This window comes from Ornithodoros turicata, chromosome 1 (genome assembly GCF_037126465.1).
Source record: "Ornithodoros turicata isolate Travis chromosome 1, ASM3712646v1, whole genome shotgun sequence".
Taxonomy (NCBI): domain Eukaryota; kingdom Metazoa; phylum Arthropoda; class Arachnida; order Ixodida; family Argasidae; genus Ornithodoros; species Ornithodoros turicata.
This window is the reverse complement of record NC_088201.1, coordinates 156,348,032-156,371,169: the sequence shown is the minus strand read 5'-3', so window position 1 is coordinate 156,371,169 and position 23,138 is coordinate 156,348,032. Positions and strand designations below refer to the sequence as shown.

Genomic DNA, 23,138 nt, shown 5'->3' with positions numbered 1-23,138 from the left:
TTATTCATTTTTATTTTTATTTCACTTTTGAGTTCACTTTACACGGGTGTAGAACATTTCAAGTATAAAAACATTGAATGGCTGTAACAGTGAAAGTAGTGCATTCCAGTTGCTCTTATATTTGGAAAGAACCCAAGCAAGGAAGGAGTAATGGTTAATTACAAAAAATGGCAACTGCGCCTTTGGGAACTGCTCTGTGACAGTCATTATTTTATTTTTTTGCTCGATAGACTAAGCGCACAGAAATATCACAAAGCAGTCAGAGTCGAATGAATAACAATCGATGCAAGAAAAAAGTTGTTCTTCAGAATGACCTGTTTGCTGATGGCCGTCATCATCACTAACCCAGATTTCTTTTTTTTTTTGATACCCCATCATGGTTCCTGTAATGCTGGCCTTATAAATGCAATATACTACTTACAGAACCATCGAGCCAGCGACGCTCGTTACTGACACTTAGTAGCGAAAGTGTAGTGGAGGACACTGAACTTAGCAGCACCGCATCAACAGCGAAGAAGCACTCCACTGGCACTGCCACAGGTGTTGTGCTCCTTAGCTACACATCTTGCATCCACATTGCTATCATTATCAGAACATTCATTAGGAGTCTTTCTTGCTGTAGAATGGTTCAAGCAAGAAACTTATCACTTGTTATTACTCAAATTGTTCATTGAGTTGTTAAATTGGGGATAGAAACGCATTGTCTGTTATGTGAAATTGACTGGAGTTGTGAGCTTCTCTTGAAGTGCAAAATTCGTTCACATTGTGTTTAGTTGCAAAGCTGCGTGACTGTACTTCTGTCTTACATGGTTAGTGGCTCATTGCTGGTGCCCTGTTTCCAGATATGCAGAAGGAGACGCTGAGACTCCTGAGGCGAATTGAGTTGGTGCAAGATACTATGGTATCAAAACTTGAGCTGATGCAAGAGGCCGTGTCGTCCCAACTTGACATATTGCTGGCACGGCTGTCAAAGCAGCCGGATATCATCGAAGATGATGTTGAACCAGTTCCCTTTACCTTATTGAAGGATTTTCAGGACTTTGACAAGTCACTTGGACAGTCAGCTTCAAAGCGGAAGGCACTCGTAAGACATGAAATAGCTCTGATTTTGATTTCTACCTACTTTGCTTTTTTCTGTGGCGCCTGACACTGCAAAGAGGAATTATGATTGAATCACTGTATAACATGGTTGCTCTTTTCATGATACAGTCCTTACTGTTAGGTGTAGTATCTGTAAACAAGTTACTAGCCTTTCTTCTAAAAACTACACAGTCAGGATGTGGTGACATCATTATGTCCATACATACAGGGTATTAGTAATTCTGGATTTTGCAGCTACTGAATACTAAATATACTGAATTGCTGCTAGTCTCATTTATTTGTTAGCTAAGAAACATCAGGTGCTTCCACAGCATCACTTACTGAACTGACCCAGTAGCTAAGCAGGGAGCCCTGTAGTAATTCCATTGCCACTGCATGCTGCACAAATGTGCACATAGAGACCCACTATGTTACCTTGTAAGACACCGTACTAAAATACTCCAGTGTAAACTTGGGGAAAGTATAGCTGAGTACTCATATGTACAAAAGCAACAGTCTTAAGAGTGCGCAACGCGATGCAAAATTGTCACAAAGTTGCAGCTACACCGAGCGTACTCGCTGTTTACTTGTCATAGAAAACAAATTTTCCGAAAGATACGTCGGATTCATGGGCTCATTCTTCCTGCTCACCTGCCATCCTAAAAAGCTTGAATCTCAAGGATTCTGACACTTCACCTGGCCCTGTTACAGAAGATCGCTCCCCCCCCCCCCCCCCCCGAATACTCAAACATGGAATCTCCGCCTGCTGCCGCCACGATACTGCAGCACTTACGAATAAGGCGTATTGGGTTTAAAAATGTCAATGACATAGCCACCATTGCCCTCCAGGGGTTGTTTGCATACAGCGGTTTGAGATTAATCTCTCACACGAGTTCGATGTCAAGCTCGTACTCAGCGTTTGAACCGGTTGCATAAAGCAAATTTGAGAGAAAAGAGATCGCGCTTGAACACGTTCTTGTGCAGAGTTCTCAGATTTTGAGACAGGTAACTACCATGCTGAAATGGGTTCTCAGTTTGAGGATGGCTGCTCTGCTTTCAATACAGATGGTATAGCTTCTTGATCTGCCACTCACATGTATGTGCATTTGCTTTGTAATGGGCTGGTACATTGTGTTTCGTTGAGGTTGTTGTCAAATTGAAAATTGCTGACCTAATAACATCCATTCATTTGTCAACTTAACTTGCCAATTCTAACCTTCTGTCTGTCTAATTTTGGTTCCGTTTCACTGCCGCTCAACCACTGAGAGACAGCTACGAGATACAGACGACATGTAGTCCTCTCCATAATGTAAAACAACAGCGCACACGAGGCTTGGTGTCCATTTTATTAAACAGAAGGGCTGTACAATCTGATGAAGTTACTGAAATATCTGTGTGGAGGAGAGAGGACATGCAATGGAATAGTGTCCCTGCTGTGTATCTTCAACAGCAGCTATCGCTTAAAAATGTTTAGTGATATGCGACGTAGATAATAGTCGCTGAGCCCATCATTCAATATCTGTTCACATTGCTTTCACATGCACAGATGTGTTTTCAGGGAACCATGAATACTCACGGGTATTTGACTTGTGAATAGCAGTGAATGTGAATAGTAGTTTCATGATTGATCTGTGCTTGGCATTGACCAAGTGCATGGTGTTCATCATCCTGATCATCTCCTTAACGTTCTTGCAGAAAAACAAGTGGAAAAGGTACGGAGGACGCAGTGCGAAGGACGCCACAACAAGAATATTGAATATGTTGATGCTGGACAATGTTGCCGTTAATTACAGTTGGGAAGGCAAGAAGGGAAAGTCGAAGTTTAAAGATCTGTGGTGCTGGGCAGTTATGCGTGGTATGAACTTCTACTCTTTGCATTAATAGCATTGTAAGGTTTGTTCCATTCCGGTCCTCACATAACCCTAAACTTATTCCTGCATGTCTCCCGTACATATATCCGTTCTCCCTCTCCTCTCGTGAGAGTACACACACACAGTTCTGGTCCCGGTGTCCCTCACACTGCCCCCCTTAATAAGTGCATCCGTGATGCATAAGCCGGTGACAAAATACACAGGATAGACTTTTGTTCAATGTGCGAAGAAGTACACTAATTGGTCACCTTGAACATTCTTGATATCAAGGTGAATAGTCATCATTGTCTTATAATTTAGATAAACTTTGTGGCTTCTAGAGGGTTAAATCAGTTGTCAGCAACCATATGTGCGTCACTAATTGTTTTGCCCCCAGAGGTGCCTTACATTGTCACAGCAGCAGCAGTTGTACCGTCGCGCAAATGGTGTCTTTGTATCCTGTTTTCTGTGCAGCTCACATGTTGCTGTCATGTCCCTCTACAGGAACTGTAGAAAACAAGGTGAATAATCACAAATGTTTTATGGACTATATTTTTCTGTTCGTTAATAGAAGCTTTCAGTGAGAATAAGAATTTTGGAGGCGCTTCTGACTACGAGGGAGAACAAGCCATCAAGTCGTGGCTCCGCCACGCGAGCGAACGTCTCTACAAAAAGAACCGTAAGTATAGATCCCATGCCTTGTTTGGCATCCTGCCTTTGTTGTTTCATAAAATGAAGCACTGTGGTTTTTGCTGATGTTTCCTGAATATCATAAATGGGACTTCCCGAGGAACAAGCCAACCTCATTGAATCAACAGTGTGCCAGTATTTGACATTTCAAATACTTGTCAAATAGTTTTCATATTTGATTCATATTTGAAAGTTTCCGATTTCGAATATGCTTTACAGCCATGACATTTGCCTGCAGCTCAGCATCACTTCATGCGGAGAAGCCCACTATAAATTTCATCCATATTCAAGGTGCAATTTTAGAGATACACATGTACTATTCGTATTCACAAATTTCTATATGTACAAACCTGTATTAGTCTGGTAGTAAACTGTCAGCAAATGCAGCAAAATGGTTTTCTTGCTTTGTGTGTGTGTAGGAAAATAAAAAGTCTTACATTTTTTCACAATTTTTTAAAGAGTATTTAGTTTCCCCATACTGAGCAGAATTTGAATTCTCTAGTGTGCCGTGCGGAAATCTGAAAAGTCTGAGAAAGAGTTGACAGCAATTTGTGTTGATATTATTTGCTTTGCTGTAACTCCTGCTAGGGTCACTGGGCCTGCAGGAGTATTAGAGAAAATAGAATCATGTGTTACCTGGCATTTTGCATGCATCCCTTTCCTACTACTTCACAAAAGCTAGGCTTTGTAACTCTCTCTAATGTTGCAGCGGGATGTAAATTTCACCTGAAGTGACCATTGAATAGTTCTAAGAGAAATGGGGAAAAGTTATTTCAGGCTTAAATATACTAAGTCTTTAAACTTCTGACCCAGATTGACTAACACAGGAACTGTGTTATGTGCATTGTTTATAGTCTGTTGTTGTCTTTCAGGTATGGGCGAAGCAGATTCCGGAGGTGATCCAGATTCCCCGAATTCCGGAGGCCACTAGTTAGACACTCATCTTTTGGGCGAACTTTTCAAATTTTTCGTGTCTTTTTCGTATCCCAGGATGACACGGGGGAGTTTTCCAGCCACAGATTGCAGCTCTTACACAGCCGTGTCCAGCTATTCTGGTCCATAAAAAATGCATAATACAGGGTGTCTCAGTTAAATCCCTGGGCTAAAGAATTTGCGAACGGGTGCACCAATCGAAGAACTTTCTTTCTTAGAAGTACCTGTCTGATACTACCTACAAACTGCGCACCATGTGAATGAGTGGGAGGCAATCATTATCTAACTAAAAATTCAAATGAGTTTTGTGAAAACATAACTTCTAAATCAGGGTGCTGTCAGCATTAAAATGGGTACTACACCTTTTGAGACCTTCAGTGGACACCTTTGTGGATAAAAATATGGGACCAAAACCGGGTCATTTGTTGCAGTAACTGGTTTAGGCTTAGATTTTGTCACGGTGAAGTGCAAAAGGATGGCCTTCCACTCCCTTACCCCCCAATGAATTCAGTGTTCTTGAGCTTATCTTGCAACAGGGAGTGCTGAAGGAAAAGTTCATTGGTGGATAAAGGAGTTCAAGAGCATCCTTTTTTTGCGCTTCATGGAGACCAGCCACCACAAAAACCAACTAATTGCTGCAACAAATGACCAGATTCAGTGGCAGATTTTTATCAAAATGGTGTCCACTGAAGGCCCTAAAAGGGATAGCACCCATTTTAATGCTGACAGCAGCTGCTTTAGAAGTTATGTTTTCACTGAACTCATTTGAATTTCTAGTTAAATAATGAGCGCCTCCTACTCATTCACACGGTACGCAGCTTGTAGGTAGTATCGGACAGGTACTTGTAAGAAAGAAAGTTCTTCTATTGATGCACTCGTGTACAAATTCTTTAGCCCGAGGATTTCGCTGAGACACCCTGTAATGTGCATTTTTTATGGACCAGAATAACTGGATTTGAGACACCCGTAATATGTGCCTTTTTTTACCTTAGTGGTTTTTTATATCCTTATTTAGCCTTTATCCTTAGCTATACATTTGTATGTATTAACATTTACCTGAAGGTACAAACAGTTTTGTCTCTGCCTTTTGGGCAAAGCAGAGGACACTTTTGTGATAGCAACTTTACCAGTGATCTTATTGGTGCTCTATAAGTTTACGTTCACCCTGTACGCTAAGGGCGCGTGTGCTCTTCTTGACATATCACATTTTGTTTTCAATTTACATCTTATAAAAGTACGTACTTCGCAATATTTTGATACTTTGACTTATATTTGCAGTTGAAGTGTGATGTTACTTCTACCTGAAGGTTTTTCTAAATAAAGCTAGTCATTTTTACACTTTCATCCAGTGTGATGAGTGACTTCATAGTTAACATGTGCTCTAGATGCAAGAAAGGATATTATTAGTAACAAACAATAAAAGTAACACTGCTAGTAGTTATGTCCGTACCTCTACCTGCCACGGACATTTCTCGGAATGTCCGCGAGGTGGCCACTCGGACGTCTCTAGGACGTCTGATGGAAAATAGCTGATATCCCACGGACATCCACATGTCCGGCTTCGGATATCCTATGGACAACCGTGGGCTTTTTATTTCCGTCTGGGGACGTTGCCCACATCCGTGAGGCCGAGAACAGCGAACCCTTTCGCCATCTCCACCCCCATCTGCGGTCCGTCGGTCCGCCACTGCTTTTTAGCCTGAGTACGCATTTTTTCTTATCTTAATATTTTAGACTTGTCCCATCATGTGCCGAAAACAGGTACAGAAATAAAGAGAGGCGCCCGCGTGCTTTGTGGACGAAATGCTTACGCTCTGTCGTCGTCGTCAGAGGCAGAAAGAACCGTAGAAAACAAGACGCGTAAGCGAATGTCGCGCAGAAGTATATTGCATGGTGTCACAATTTCTGTCCAGCATTGTAGGCCATATTACCAACTCGCGTAAGTTCGTCACTTTTCCTTGCTGCTTCTAGACTGCTGTCCGACATAGAGCAGACCACGTTATGTGTACCTCCCGGTTGGCGTCTGATCGGATGCTACAATTCTTCAGATGACATATTATCGCCGCATCCGTTATAAAAGAGAGGTATCGAACAATAACCTATAAATAGAATTACGAAGCGTAGAGGAACAATTTCACACATATTATACCCCTAACTATTGCTGCAGATAGGAGTTCTTACCGCATTTAAGGTACTGAGACCGCATTTAAGGTACTTATTTGAGAAGAACGTAGAAAGCCCTTTCTGTTTTTTTATGAAAAGCGGCCCATACTAGATCACAATGGAAAACATTAACTTATGATGAAGGTTTTCCTTGTATATACTTAGAATCCGAGTGCTTTTCGTGAAATCGCTTTCCCGGATTCTTGGAGTAAAAATACGTCATTTTATATGAAATCCACGATGTGGTATCATGCACTGATGATACATTATGGTGTTATCGAAGTATTTTTTTTTTTCTGTCCGGCAAGCGGTCCTAAGCTAAAGTTGCATATATCTGTCAGTCAGTAATATCACGAGGCTCACAATATTTTGCAATATTGAACATCTTTATCATAGTTTACTCTTCTGCTCAAATAGTAGTGACATCAGGATGCCTTACGTGATGCGTGATAAAAAATCACTCTTCATATCTTGTCGAAAAAAATGTTACTTCAGTGTGTGAGTAACCAACCAAAATAAACGAATAATATGCAGCCGAACAAAAGACACTCTCACCAGACTCTCATCCAAACAACAGCGCCCTTGTCCTATAATAGAAATGAAACCCGTCTTCGACTCCTCATCTTAAAAATGAAGTTACTATTGTTTTCATCTTCAGATCTTATTTAACGCGTCATGCATTATGTATCATCTCAGCACGCTTGCTGCATAGGGAAAGACTAACTAATAGCTGCACGATGTCAACTAAAACCATCGTAATTTCTTTAATTCATCATCTCACACTAAAGTAGTTGTTGCTCATTCCTTCAGAGGTTTTCATTCATCTACAGGACTGAAACCTAGCTTGATTTATTTATCTATTCCTTAGACTTTATCTGGGGGTACTTATACGAACCAACCCGGACTCGTGCGACATTTGAAGATTCATATTTCGGTTACCAAGACAGAGTCGTCAATAGCGCAAATGAAGACATTGTTAGATATAACAATAAGCTCGTGATATACATTTTTATGTTCGTTTTCCGGAAGACTCGGAGACGAAGTCGTAGCGAAACGTTTTTCTGCAGAAAACGTTTCACGACCCGGAAATGATTTATTTACGCTTTCGTACAAGGTTCCGTGACAGGTACACGGCGGACGCTTTTGTGCACTTAAATATTAATCGCCGATAATGACTAGGAACACATGCAATGGGCTTACGTATAAAACCCGAGTGGGGAGCATTGCGCAAAGGTGGACAGGGTTCACTGACGAGTCGACATGGCTTTCCCGCCGCGGGCTTTTCTTGTCGTCGCTATTGTACTCACAGTAGCCGTTCGGTAAGTTGATATATCCTATTTTAAATACTATCAATCTTATTATTGTAGCTTATTAATAATGCGAGCTTGAGGGAAAACGACTCATACCTAGAGGAACGTAACCTAATTCGCGGCAATGAGATGTAGAAGAGCATAAGCATCTGAATGAGAGTGTGTCAGAAATTATTCGATTAAATGAAGAAATTCCTGGATCTCCGCAATTATTTTATTTCACATACCTAGGTGCAGAGACTGTTATGCAATACATATACAGGGTGTTTCACGAAAATCCCCAGGCTGAATAATTCCTGAAGCGGTGGCGCCATCGAAGAAATTTGTTTTTGGTAAATATCCTTGGGACATCGGCCATGAACTGAGTAGTGAGCGGCTTATTTGAATACGCTCACTAATTAATAAATGAACATAGTATATTTCAAATTTTACTTCCCACGTTTACGGAACCTGTGTTTTACGCATTGGGACCTTCAGCGAAAAATATTCAAAACAAAAAAAACGTGTCGACACTTAGGGATTCTTCCGAGTAATGAATTAGTTTCGGTTTAGATATTTCTTGCGCGGAGCAGTACACCAACGCACTCTTGGGATCACCTATCCGGCTGTCAATTTCGTGTTCGTCCGCCTGGTTGACACAGGGGGGTGACGGAAGACAAGGAAGGGCCGCAAGACTGCAGAACTCGCCTTTGGTGTTCCTTCTCCTTCTCTCAAAAATGAACCTCACCACATAGCACGATCCTAGCCAACCATCATCCCGAAGGACACCGTAATCTTCGTTGATTTGATGAAAATGGGAAGCGTGCGTCTTTTTTGTACCAATTATGGCAAACATAAAGCAAAAAATGAGAAGAAAACAAGAAAGAAAAAGGATCTTCCTCCTGTTTTCAAGAAATCGGGTGAGAACATTGTCATTCTAGATGATGGTTGGCTAGGAGAGTGCTCTGTGATGTAGTGAATTTTTAACATATATCCCACAGTGCTCGCGGTCACTTTGGGGCCACTTCGGCGCGCTCTCAGCACACCTCTCCAAGTATTCCGAAACTATGCGTTGAGGGCTGCCATAGACAGGAAAGCGAGCGGTGATTTCATTGTAGTGGCCCCCAATCTCGGCTTCACTTCACAGTGCAATAGGGCTCCTCCTCCTCTCTTTCGTTGCCCCATGATCATCCATGATAAGAGCACGCTATCTCGCCTATTGAACGACAGAACCGTCAGCGCTGTTTACCAGTCGCTTTGAGAAGGAGCACGAAAGCGTCTCTTGCGGCTGTTCTTAATCTGATAAGCGAGCAACTTTAGGGGGGACGACAAGCTAGATGGGGTAGTTGTAGATACTGCTTCATAAGAGAAAAACTTGCTGTGCGGTTGTAGTTTGCTATAATAAAGCGTGCTGCGCGATTTTGAATGGATTCTAGCATATTAGTAGGGTTATTGCTTAAATCTTATTGGTATTAATCTTATATTAAATTTAATATAATCTTATATTTAATATACATATATATATATATATATATATATATAGGGGAAAAATGACACCAGAGACTGATGTAGGGAGTGGGGGAAAGTTATTTATTAAACTGGCGTTTAAACTAAGGGTCTGGGGAAGTCTACGTTTCTGCGGAGGCTCCGCCTTCTTCGGGACTAAGAATAAAATCTAGCCACATAGATTTTCGTCTTAGTCCCGAAGAAGGCGGAGCCTCCGCGAAACGTAGACTTCCCCAGACCCTTAGTTTAACTGTCAGTTTAATAAATAACTTTCCCCCACTCCCTACTTCAGTCGCTGGTGTCTTTTTTCCCCTATCTATATACAACGTCCTAGTCGTTCGAAGCTCCAAATTGTAGCGTATATATATATATATATATATACAAAGGAAAAATAGCTAATGCTCTATGGCTGCACGTCGAGAATATGTTTACAATTTGATCGTGCACTCCCAGCCGAGTACAGCTGTTTCGTCCTACTTGGGTGTTAGCACTCCGCGATATGAATTGGTGAAGCTCCATGTTGACCCTACACAGTACGTATAGGAAAATCGTTACTTTTCGAATTAATTCGAATATTTAAAAACGTAGAATATCGGAGCCTGTATGTCGATGCCTAGAGGACAATACCGCAAAACCCTACCCTAGTTATGATGCAAACATTTCGATGTCTCAATAACTCGCGATTTCGAGAAGAAGAATGTTTATAAAATATGTCGCAATGAATGCAGTGGGCGCTTGTATCGTTGAACCCATTGCCGTGAGGATACTGTGTGTGTCAGGCTATGGCAGGCAATCTGGATTTTTGGAGGTTTCGCCATGCATAATATCAAGCTTACATATAAAAAAAAAACTGGCGAAGTGATCCTTGAAAGGGTGTAGCATCCCCTTCCAGTTATGACAAGGTTGTGAAGGCGTGTAAAATCCCTGGCAGCACACTGTATACTGAAAGTTGAGTGCGATAGGAGTGGACGGGTAGGTGGAAGGCCTTGAACAGACTCGTCAAACTAAAGAACATTGATAAGACACATACCGTCCACCCCTACTGCACTCGACTTTCAGTACATTGTGCCACTTGGGATGTACGTTAGAGTACCGAAACTGCTAAAGGAATGGTCCTCAGTGTGTTTGTACGATATCCTGAAGCTGCTACTCAGGTCCTTGTAGCTTATCGTTCTCAATATATTTGGTGCCAACATGATGTGAACAATATTCGCGGAAATTTGCCTTTTCTGTAGCTTTGAGCTTCTATGATAGTTTTTGAAGGCAAATCTCGTGATATCTGCTCTTTGTTTTTGCAACAGTCAAGGAGAATCGAGACAGGGGGTCTCTCAAAACGTCGGGAAGAATGTCAAGCTTCGCTCGCCGAACTCCATCACTCAGTTATTCCAAGGTGACACACCGTATCAGTTCAATTGTACAACCTGGGTTAGTATATCTCACGCTCATAGGCATGGTCGGAGCAAATCAGTGAACGTAGTGTGAAACAGTGAAACAGTTACATAGTTGTGATAGACCTGTTGAATGCCATGGAGCTGGTGCAGATGCTGCAAAGTTAGCAGTTTCATTAGACAGAGGGAACACAAAACGCAACTTTCGTCATGTGTGCCCCGTATTCTGTATTGTGCATGTCCCCTCAATCTGAAGGAAATGCAACCTTGTTCTCTGTTGTTCGTGCTCTGTTTTGCATTAGTTTAACCCTCAGCTCTACGGAAATTATGTGTATTGCGTCTGTCTTACCCCAAAGTCTCAAGGGAACGCTACTTTCCCTTGTGACCGGTCTCTTTTAGTCTGAAGGGAAAGTAACGTTGCCCTGCGTACTTCGCGTTCTGCATTGCGAGTATCCTTTTAGTCTCACGGGAATGTGACGTTGTCCTGTGTACGTCGTGTTCGGCCTTGCGTCTTAATTTTTGCTCAGCCTCAAGGAAGTGTTACATTTTCCCGCCCACATTTTGCATACCGCTCTTTACCGTCAGTCAAACAAAGATTACTTTGTCCTGTGTACTTCGTGTTCTGCCTTGCCTCCTTTTACTCTCAGTCTGAAGCAAATGTTACTTTGTCTTCTGTACTTCGTTTTCTGTCTGGCGTCTCTCTTTTCCTTCAGTGTCAAGGAAATGTTGCTGTGTCCTGTGTACATAATGTTCCCTCATACATATCTCTTATCCGTGATTCATAAGAAAATATTACCTCGTTTTGTGGACTTGATATGCTGACTTGCATCTCTTTTTTTCTGAGTTTGAAACAAATGCTACTTTTCCGGTGTACCTTGTGTTGTGTTTTGTGCCTCTAATTTCCCCCGACGTCAAGGAAATGTTATTTCGTCCTCTGCACACGTTCTAGTTTGGGTCCCTCCTATCCTTCAATCTGAAGCAAACGTTGCTTTGTCCGGAGTACTTCACTTTATACCCCTTGAGTCTCTCCTTTCCTTCAGGCTCAACAAAATGTTACTTTGACCCATAAACTGAGAAGTTACCCGTCAAAAAGAACTCATTAGAACTTAAGTTACCGTGTGAAATATGCAAGTAAGTTAATAACAAAGTTCTTCAGCCTGAAATGTAACTCGCAGTTACTGCGTTACTTAAAAAAGGAAACGAATTACTTCCAAGTTATTTCGGGCACAAAATAGCATTACGCAGGTGGAGCGTGCGTGTGCAGTTGAGTTAGACATTGACATACCTGCGGAGGAGCGCAACGCGCGAGATCGTTTTCGTTTATGTCCAACAATTCTCATCTCCCTGTTTGTGAACAAATGACGTCATTGTGTTCGACAGCGCCACATATTTGGTAGAGTTGAACTACGCTGTGAGCTAGTGGTGAACAAGACCGTGCCCGACGGCCACGGTCTTGATAGGATTACGATATGATCCCTTAAAGGGACGCGACCGTCGGTCCTACTTTTCTTTCAGTGGGAGGCAGCGAACAAGTGCTCGTTCGTGAAACCCAGCCCTCTCCTTCTCATTCGTTTAGATTTCAGTCTGTCTACCAACGTCATGATGATGTTTCTCTGGTAGGGGTCTATTCAAATGCTTTGCATCTTATTCCCTATGGCCGCACAATGGTTCAGCTTCATTTCAATGGCAGCGGTTCTTACTTCTTGAATAAAATACTGTCGTTCCCTGAATATCACGTTTTAGGGAAAAATGCCACGAAGGAGCCGGAGAGAAAGTAACAACATAGGCGAACGTGAGTGAAAAGCGAGTTAAAAGTAACTTGGAACTTAACTGAAGTTACTTTGGCAAAGTTACCTGAAAAAGGAACGAGATACTCTGAAAGTCACCACAGCACAAGAGTACCGAGTTAAGTTACAAGTTACCAAAAAAAGAACTTAGTTACAGTAACAAATTACTTGTAACGAGTTCCCTCGAACTCTGCTTTGACCTATGTACTTCCATCAGTGTCAAGGAAACGTTACTTGTCCTGTGTAGATAGTGATCTATCCTACGTCTCTCTCTTTCCGCACCGTCTAAACGAAACGCCTCCTTTGTTCGTTGTGCGTATTCGTTGTGTATATATCGTGCTCTGTGTTACGTACGTTTTTCATTTCGCTAGCCCCGAGTAAACATCACTTTATCTGCTGGACTTCGCGTTCTCTCTTGCACATGTACCCTCGTTTAGTTCCTAGGTAATGTCACTCTATGTTATGTACCACTGTGTTCTTTCTTGTGTTCATTAACCGCGTATACATGAATGCCACAAAAGCGGACCGAAGTCGCAATGAATGTGGTCATGTAAATGATGAATTCGATACGATAGCTGCAAGCAATTGAAAATTCTGGCATCCCAGGCTCATGCGCACCGTTGGTGGTGGACGTGTTAATGGCTTACAACCCTGTCTACGAAGCAGGGCACAGGCTGGTTCTCCAATGAGCTCCAGCCCATTGCGGTGTCGAACGGAATAAACAGGTCGACAGCGCAGCAGAACCAGCTGTCTCGTCTCGGAGACGGACGCGTATTGCGAGGCTGAGAGGACATCGTCGGTCCGTTTTTCGACGCCTCGTGACTCCCCTGGTTTTCCGCCAATTGACCACTGGCATTCTCCCCCCGGCCATGCTGAGCAGTGTTGATCCAGCGCTCACTTTCCTGATGCCTCGTCACACCTCTCGTCAAGATGCCGCATTAGTTCATCGAATGCGCCTCGATGTGGCTTTTATAGCGCAGTGGGGTTACCGCTTGACACAAGTTGACTCTCCAAAATGCAGTCACTGCGGCGTGGTTGGGAATTCCCTAATATTTGCCTCGATGCGCATCCTCTGTTTACATGCACAATATCAATGCGCATCCACCGTCACGATGCACCTCTAGCGGATTGCATGCGATACGCTCTCCGAGCGAGTTGACCTGTTTACATGGATAAAGTCGATTCAACTGGATACGATAGGCTTGTGTGGTATTCATGTATCCATTCTTATCCAGCGTATTGAATACGATGCTCTATTCTAGCGAAACAACAACTCTATTGCGAGATAATGCATGGGGAGTTTCATCTCCAGGGGTAATACTCTACCCCATTGCTGGTGGTGATGCGGGGAATGGAATAATGAGCTCCTTCACAATAAGGATCGAACTCATATGGTATCCACAAATGTGGAGAGAGCTTCGAGGGCAGAGCGTTGGTGGGCTGCATATGACCAGGCACCAAGGAATTTTGTGAGAGAAAGGGGGCGAGAGTCTAGATCGTTAAGCCATCCGGAGAGTACGGTTCGGGAACGTTGGTAGTGTGGGCAATGGAGAAGAATGTCATCTAGAGCTTCTACAGCACTTCGTTGCGGATACGTAAGTTAGTCCAGGCTGAGAGAAACTGCTGGCCTTGCAGCCGTAGAGCAGGGTTCATTGCCAAATACGCTTGAAAATGGGGTGCAGACGGTTTTCTACGTTTTGAAGTTCGGTGTGAAGGTAGCAGGACACCGGAAACTGGAGTATGTGGAAGAAGTTAGAAGTGCGCCTCTAACTTTCCGATATGACACGGCGTGGGGCCATCTTCGACGTGGACTCGACGACTATCCATCTAAATGGTGACGTGTCTCCTTCTCTCCGGTTTCGACTCGATTCAATACGCTTGTGTCGTATCCATGTAAACGCAGCTATAGGCGTGGAACAAGGCGGTATATGTGCAGACGTGCAAGCGTGTATGTAAACAGAAGATGCGCACGGAAATCAAAACGAGGACAAGAAAGAAGTTAGTGTGGCAGCGGAATGCATTTTCTGTACTAAAAAGATCTTAAGAAATTGCAACAGAAACAGCAGCTACGGAATGTGACGTCACGAAGCGCCAGTTTCCAGACAAACTCCCCATCCATGTAAGCGTAGTCCGTCGTCTTCATTCAGGTTTCCACTCGATTCGACGCGCTTCTGTCGCATTCACGTAAACGCGACTATTATCGGAAACTCTTCTCTTTTGCATTGTTGCACACGGCAAGCAGAGCTTTACCGCATAACAGACTCAGAACCCGCATAACACGCGGAATAATATTGTTCGATGCCCCGCACGTTATTGTGGCTATTCCCACGAATTAATATTCATAAAAAAAGCGCTCGTCCTGCTGCCAAATGCTTCGGCGCAGCTGTAATCACTGGGAGTGTTATGCGGTTAAGACACTTTGTTTTTCTTCTTTTTACTATAGTATTTGAAGGAAGAACGCCAACGGATTGCTTAACTCTGGCATGTGGTATAGTAGGATATCAACCTGAAATTTGTGCACGTCATTTCAGTGTCCGGGATCAATCTGCCAACAACAGGAATGGTGTGTTTGTGTCCCCTTCGCCAATGGCACAGGGGGTGTGTGCACGCTGAGGTACGATGTTGCGGGCTAATGAGCAACGAAGAAACAAGAATGCCAATAAACATTGCCTTTCCTGGTACTTTAGCCACTGGTATTTTGCTATAATTTCTCTTGTTTTGGGCTGTGTGCTTTTATTGCGGAATAATTTTGGAAATGCGCTGTGGTTCCCCTGATACAACTCTGATTTACAATCCGGAAAATAAACTTGGAGTATAAACTGGTCGGAATAAAACGTGTAGAGTGTAAAAAGAAAACCGTAAAAACCTGGTGTGCTTCTTTCCGGGTGAGGAGTTACACGAAACCCAGCAATAATAATGAACCGCTTCACAATAAACTCTCAAGGACTAAACCGCTGAATAAATACACGGTTAAAAATAAATCTCCGAAAATAGACTGATTAAAATCTCCGCTTAAAGATCAACTGCTAATAACTCACTATTACAAATAAACTGTTTCAAAATCCCCCATCGTCTGGCACGGAGGCGGACTGATCCCTTTCTGCGTCAGGGTAGATCAGGTTATGTTAGGTCTACTAGGAAGGCTTAGTTTGCTTTCGGTTAGTTTGGGATAGTTTAGGCTAGTTTGTCCTTTGAGGTTAGTTTAAGTGCGTTGCCCGCAGTTCACCATGCTTTGCGCGGTGTTAGCACAAGACTGCATCAACATCACAATACGTGAGGGGGGGGGGGGAGTTACACAAAAATTCACTAATAATGAGTCCTTTAAGAAAAACTCCTCCAAAAAACATTGTTTCGCAATAAACCACGTAAAATTCCCCGATAAGGAATCAATCGCGCAAAAATCCCCGCCCAAAAACAATCACTCAAGAATCGACCATGAAAAATATATCGTTGCAAAGTATATCGTCTAAAAGGAACCGTTTAAAAATATATCGTCTAAAATGAACAGTTTCAAAATATATGCTGCAGTCTAACAGGACGGGTGTATCCCGTTTGAAACCATTATAAATAACCTTTCAAAAATAAACGCGTAAGTACCCACTGTTAAAAATATATCTCCCAGAATATACGCTTAAAAATCAACGCACAAAAATCATCGCCGAAATATACCCCTTTACATAAAAACGCTACGGAATCCACGATTAAGAATATATCGTTAAAAATAAATCGTTTCAGAATCCCCCCAAATCCACAGTACAGTTGCTAGAGTCATGTGGTATGGCCCAAATCAAGGTGAACTGCAAGCAAGGGGCTTAAACTAACCTCACAGGGCCAAACTAGCCTGAACTATCCCAAACTATCCCAAGCTAACCGAAACCAAACTAAACTAACCTAACATAACATGAACTAACCCCCTGTTGGAAAAAACCATAAAAGTCCATACAGATTATGTATGGACTTGTGTGGACTCTTACGACTTTGAATGGAAATGGTATGGAACGCTATGGAATTATATGGTCCTCAAACGCTACGCGTACGGACTGCTACGGTGCACCAATGGAATCCATATGGCATGTGCGGACTTCTATGGTGGCCGTACGGGTTCCATAGAGAGTGTGTACGGAACTCTATGGCAGCCGTTCAAAGTCCGTAGAGCGAGTTTGCGGACTTCTGTGACGGCCGTACAGGTGTCCATACAGCAAACTTCTGTGTGTACGGAATCTCTTGGCAGGCATAGAAATCATATTTAGCCGAAGGACGACTAGATGTAAAATGCGCTGTGTGCGCATCACCGTGACATGGTTGCTGCTTTGCGCATTCCGCAACACTTTCACCACTATCATAGAGATTTTTCCAAACTGCAATCTGTTAAAGCGGATTTGTTTACGTTGCTTTTTTAGCTTACGGCACACAATCAAGCTGTTTGCACTGTTTACATAACATAATAATAATAATAATAATAATAATATAAAGTTGTTGTCATTCGAGGAGAAAAAGATACGCTGGTGCTAGCAACAGGAATTAAGGAAGCAGAACCCGGCTGGCTTTGGAACAATCATTGAATTTCGCCTAGTGCTATACTCAATAACATATATATGTTTGATTAATTTACCATAAAGGGCAGATGGGATACGTTGATATGCAGGAATAAAATGATTCAATATTTACTTGTTGACGCATGATAGGGATCTAAAAATAGGCAAACAATATTGAAGTAACACATAGGCTATGCTGGTCCTTTGTTCATATATCGTTGGGTGCCGCTCGTGGCGATTTTCTGGAGATATCACGAGTTATCCTTTTCGTGATTTGACATCATTCTCAATGCCTTGAAGTGAGCGTTCTATAATCACAAACACAAATACACGCACATAATTGGCGTAATACTTTCCGTGGAACGGTGTTTTCATAACACGAAAATGCAATAATAGAACAGAAACCGAAACAGACAAACTGCCGTCTAGGAATGGCGATGGTCGTCAACGTATGGCACTCTGATTAATGTTATGGGGCACTGTTATTTAGTTTGAGAAAAATGATGGTTAATCCGGTTAATCTTTTGCGCAAAGCCAAAAGTGGGTAAGAAATAATATATAAAAATTACGTGTTGCTAGATGCACTTTGCCTAGGGGGCTACGTGTCGCTGTGTTTTTGGCTTTGGGTGGTTATGGCGGACGTAGGCGAAGCACGTTGTTTCTGTGTGATCAATTTCCTTTTCCAGCAAAACCTTTCTTGGCTGCACAACGTATTTTAATCTGCGTGCAGTGTATGAACTCGTGATATATGCGGACAAAGTGGAGGTAGTTACTACAGTGTCAAGAAGTTGCACTTCCATGAAGGATCGGTGGACGATTTTAGCTCAACGGCTGTTTATGCCTGCTGGCGAAGAAACGATGGACTGTTGTCCCGCCAAGGTGCCGATAATGAAAGGTAAACATATAAATATTTGTTGTGATGTGATAATGAAGTGATACGGAATGCTATCTGTGATTGCAAAGTGCATGCGTGAAGTTTGAAAATCCTTTGCGATCCGTTCAAACAAAGGAACGAAACTCGATCACGAGAGGAGAGTGAGATTCGCTAGAGTTAGCAACGGTTGTTTATGTATCGGGACCCGGCTGATTAGCTTTGGAATAAGCGTTGAAATGTGTTACATAATCGTCATTGCACATACAAAAGCGCGTGCCATTGAGGATTGCTAGGTGGGGTTCTGTGGTTTGTCATGTGCGACTTGGTTGTGCGCGGATGGGTTGGAAGCTTAGATGTTTCTGTTCGGGTGTGTCTCGGCTACATCTCGTCGTTTAGATCATCATATGTTTGAGATGCACGTACTTGAATGTGTGTTTCTATGTCGCTGCAAATACAAGTGCCCTGTGTTGTAGACATATAGTATAGTTGGCCCCGAAATCGTAACACATTCACTTTTTAAAACAATCCCGTGTTATCTTGTCAAACCATTGCTTTTGTCTTTCGCAACGCTTAGATAAAATAACACAGGTGAATTTCTCATAAATAAAGTCAAATGTATATGTTAGTAATTCATGATTAAATTTTCAGAAAAGTAGAGTGGGCCGGCTGTTGACCACAGTAAGTCACATGTGCATCCAACGTAATGAGAATGAGCCGAGGTAGTCTACAGGCGTGGACAGCACGGCGTGGCTTGCTCACCCACTGCATGCTTGCGTACTGAAGCCATCTTTCTTTTCCTACAAAATTTTGTTTTAAAATATATTCTGACATATATGAACATGAACATAGTATTGTGTACTTGTAGTGTTTCCACACTATATTAGTTACATGCATGCCATGCTTTGTACGACATACTCCTCTGATTGTGCCTTTCATCTGTCAAATGCTGTTTTCCAGAAAACGTACCTTATCAAGACAGTGTGACGTCCACAAGCAAGTGCCACAGATTTTTTATGCTCATGACACGGATGCAGCTCTGTGGTAGGACTACGCTTTAATACTTTTTATTTTCGTTGGGAAACGGTGTGAATGGCATTTTATTTCTCACTACTTCTCACGTGTACACAGACAAGCATGACAGTGTGAGTTTAAAATGCATGAAGTCAAAGCATGGATCTCTGTTAATTTTATTACTCCCAGTCTGCATTTGTCAATGTTCTGTTTTTTCTTTTTTTGTTGGATGTTACTGTGGAGCAAAGTCCATGTTCATAAATGCATCTACTGCTTACGTTAGTTACTGTTAAAGCTGCTGATACCACACGACAAATACTGTGGCATGAACAAGGAAATTTACAACTCAGGCATTGCTGTACAACCAATTGGAGAGGTGCACCATACTGAGATCTCGTTTGCTTTGTGCAAGTAAACAACACTTAGATATATAGAATACGAAGCTTGTGCAATGCATGTTCTACACTGCAGCAGTGGGAGCCTGACAAAAGAGCAGCGGTGCAGTGTAGTTGGCATGCTTAAGACTGAACTTATAGAACGGACCAAAAGTTGTAAGGCATGTTGGTCAGTATACTTATTCATCATGGGCAGTCTGATAAAGGCACAGCATTCCACTAGCAGCCAACGTGCCAAACCAAACCTTTTTCGTTCAAGATTTTATGCCAGTGCTAGAAAAACGGCTCTGGAATAAAATATACTGGTTCATATCTGTTCAGTGCTAATGTCATTATAGGCACTATCAACAGCATTGTCTATAAACTGTTTTCAGATTGCCCTGTGCCTATTGGCACAACCAGAACGAACACAACAATCCGAAAACAGTTTACAGACAATGCTGTTGATAGTGCCTACAGCACCATTAGCACTGGACCAATATGAACCGCCATCTTTTATTCCAGAGCTGTCTTTCTAGTATTCGTACAAAATCTTGAACGAAAAAGTTTCGGTTTGTCACATTGGCGGCTACTGTAGCTGTGTCTTCATCACATTACTTATCGTGAATAAGTACAATGACGAATATGGCCTACAGCTTTTGTTCCATTTTATAAGTTGTTGTCCCAACCATGCCAACTACCTTGCTGCTCTTTTGTCAGGCTCCCACTGCTGCAGTGTACAACGTGCATTACACGAGCTTCTTATTCCATGTGTTCAAGAGCTGTTTACTTCCACATAGCTGACAAGATATCAGTGTAGTGCAGTTCTCCAATGGCAGTACCCCAATGTCTGAGTTGTAGATTTCATTGTTCGTGCCACGGTATAGTATATTTATTGCAGTGTATGTGAAGCCTGCCGGTACCTGTATCAGGCTGGTTTGAAAAATTTTGCAGCGAGAAGTGGCAAGAACAGTGCGGTCACCTAGGGAGCTCCACGGACAGATCATGACTGCAAAGCGGCGCCAGCAGTTGCTGCTGTCACGAGTATGTGTATTTATTCTGCCAGAACATTGAGCAATTTTTCTATTTTGACAACAGTATCCACTTGTTAAGGAGCAATGTGGTGACATTTAACATCACCGAATTCTTGCCTCACCTGTCAAGCTGTCCATCAGGCGCCACGATGCAAAATATTTTCACTCTTCTCTGCGTTATAGCTGCGCAGTTGAATTTATAAAAAAAAATAGTTGGAGAGAGCAGTTGCAGACAACGAACACGATGCTTTTATGACACGGTGAAGGCGCCATACCTTGTTTCTTAGTTTTTTTCTTCGCACATCACAGTCTGCTTATAACTGCTTGAGCAGTTCTGCAGTACATCACTGGTCTCGTGAAGGAGTAACATACATCCCGACTTCCTCTCGTTCTGCGATGCACTCTCTTCACGAGGCGAATAATTTTTCAAAGGGGCGCAGAACAGAGCTCTCTCGCTTGCTCTCTGCGTCACCTATGCTCATGGTTCCTCAGCAGGAGCTATTTGTTTGCACCTCAGCACTCCTTTAAAGAAAGCCCTGAGATGATCCCCATTATCTGTTTGTGTGGCTGTGGGGGATGTTCTTCAACAAAAAGCCTCTGTTTGAGAAAGCTCTATCATCCCGTTCGTTTGAGAGGAAGCTTTACGCTATATAGTAAAGCTGCTTCGCACCAGTCTTTGTCCTCTAAGCTGTTATGTACAATACTGATGCAGATGCAAGCACAATTTAACATTTTTGAAAGAAAGCCAGTGAACACTCCTCATTTAAACTTTTTTTTTTGTACAGATAAAATGGGTTTCTGAGCTCAGCTGTAGCATATGATGTTAACATTGTCAAATGAACAGCAAACAGTATTACTTGCGTCAAGAGCTGCCTCGTTGACCAATCAAATTACTTGCCCCCATGGTGCTGGTCACCACGAGCTGTCTTACAAAGTGGGACAGCTTAGCTCAATTGCAGTCTTGGACCACGAAATGTGGGTTAGAGTCTTACAACTGGCTTTTTCAGTGACTTCCTTCTTCTGTATTTCTTAGACACTTGAAGCTTAGTGTGTTTTCGTTTAATCTCTGTGTTCGAGCTTCAGAACATCAATTTCCATCATGTTAAGAAGTTCCTTATTTTTGTAGAATATGCTTCCACAGAGCATATGGTAGCGTGGTATTTGGTACTAACGCATGCTCATTTTCTTATTTTAGGTTGCTTTCAGGAGTACACTGCCACGAAGCCCAGCCGCAAAGGCAGAAGTCTGACTGAGTGAATTGATCCAATTAACGGCTACTTGGCTGACTTCCTAAAAAGGCTGTAAGACAATAAATTTTGTCAAATTGACATGCACTAGTTGTGTTCATTTTGTGCTGGTGTTACGTTCAGCAAACACTCACGTCTCATCCCATCATCTTGCGGACTGCCACACATACCCATGCCATACAGCAAGGTCGGGGGCCATACAGGCTATGGACTCCATAGGAGGCCATACAGTGTACGGACTGCCATAGGAGGCCATTCAGTGTACGGACTGCCATAGGAGGCAATTCAGTGTACGGACTGCCATAGGATGCCATACAGCGTACGGAGTCCGTACCAGTCCATAGAGTGTATGGAGTCCGTTCAGTTATACCGTATGACTGCCAAACGGACACTTGTATGGTTTTTTCTAATAGGGTAACCCGGCGCAAATTGCAATCCGTGTCCGTGCTGGATGGTGAGGGGATTTTGAAACAGTTTATTTTTAATGATGGATTATTAAACGGTGATCTCTAAGCGGGGATAGTAAGCGGTTTATTTTAGGAGATATATTTTTAATCCTGTATTTTTTAAGCGGATTATTCTTGAATGTTTTATTCTTAAACGTTTATTCTTAATGGTGGATTTCGGGGACCCCCCAACAGGACAGCGGTACGATGTAGCTTACACTGGTGGTTTTGTCGTTAGGTACTCACCCCCTACCTGTTACGTTGCGAACAAAGGAAGATGACCACAGCGGAAAAAAAGAAGAGGTAAAAGAAATGGAGTGTTCGATAATTCTGAAGAGAATAAAGGTATGAACTACGTCGTGTGGTCGGGACTCGCCCGAGGGTTAGTCTCGCAAACGTTACGCATTTTGATCGCATCATAAAAATAGAACACGGGGTTTATCCAACACCAAACTTTCCAGACTGGTAGCCATTTGTCTGAAGTTTTGTTGGAATTTTTTGTGAGCATTATGGTCCTGTAGAAGAAAAATTAAAAATCAATCAACATTTCACTCTATGCATTTTCTATGGCCTATCTCACTCGAAAGCCGCCGTTTTCTGCTGTGTGCGCTTCATTTTCATTTCACCACACACAGGTGACATCAGCATACAGAACAAGACTGTAACAAGAGAATTGGTACATAACGTCAGAATCGGCATGTCACATCGTTCTAGGCAGCGTACCTGTGTGAAGTGATGTGAATGTGAAACAGACACAAGGAAAACTGGCGGTGTTTGCGGAGGATAGGCCATTGAAAACGCATGGGGCCAGATTTTGCTTTATTTTTAATTTTCTTCCTACATGACCATATCGCTTACAAAAAATTAGAATGAAACTTCAGATAAATGGCTATCAGTCTGCAGAGTTTCGGATGGGTTAAACCTAGTCTTC

The 23,138-nt window shown here is 42.5% G+C and overlaps 1 protein-coding gene and 2 long non-coding RNA genes across 6 annotated transcripts; all 3 read left to right on the top strand.

The window, feature by feature from the left end:
• The first annotated feature begins 467 nt into the window (after positions 1-467).
• LOC135371487 (uncharacterized) lies at positions 468-4,630 on the top strand. Its single transcript, XM_064605527.1, has 6 exons — positions 468-540; positions 843-1,084; positions 2,776-2,792; positions 2,874-2,935; positions 3,502-3,609; positions 4,493-4,630. Exons 2-6 carry the CDS (start codon positions 845-847, stop codon positions 4,549-4,551), a joined length of 486 nt encoding a protein of 161 aa, XP_064461597.1. The 5' UTR covers positions 468-540; positions 843-844; the 3' UTR covers positions 4,552-4,630.
• Positions 4,631-7,930: 3,300 nt separating this feature from the next.
• On the top strand, positions 7,931-15,372 carry LOC135371478 (uncharacterized). The gene is made up of 3 exons (XR_010415626.1): positions 7,931-8,035; positions 10,813-10,936; positions 15,218-15,372. It is a non-coding gene; the product is annotated as an uncharacterized LOC135371478 (long non-coding RNA).
• A 2,413-nt stretch (positions 15,373-17,785) lies between these two features.
• On the top strand, positions 17,786-22,035 carry LOC135378686 (uncharacterized). 4 transcript variants are annotated; one of them, XR_010418532.1, is made up of 4 exons: positions 17,786-18,116; positions 18,744-19,136; positions 20,435-20,524; positions 21,710-21,842. It is a non-coding gene; the product is annotated as an uncharacterized LOC135378686 (long non-coding RNA). The 4 variants fall into 4 exon arrangements; XR_010418531.1 differs by having other exon boundaries at positions 17,798-18,116; positions 19,053-19,136; XR_010418530.1 differs by adding an exon at positions 21,885-22,035 and having other exon boundaries at positions 17,802-19,136; positions 21,710-21,815.
• Positions 22,036-23,138: the final 1,103 nt, after the last annotated feature.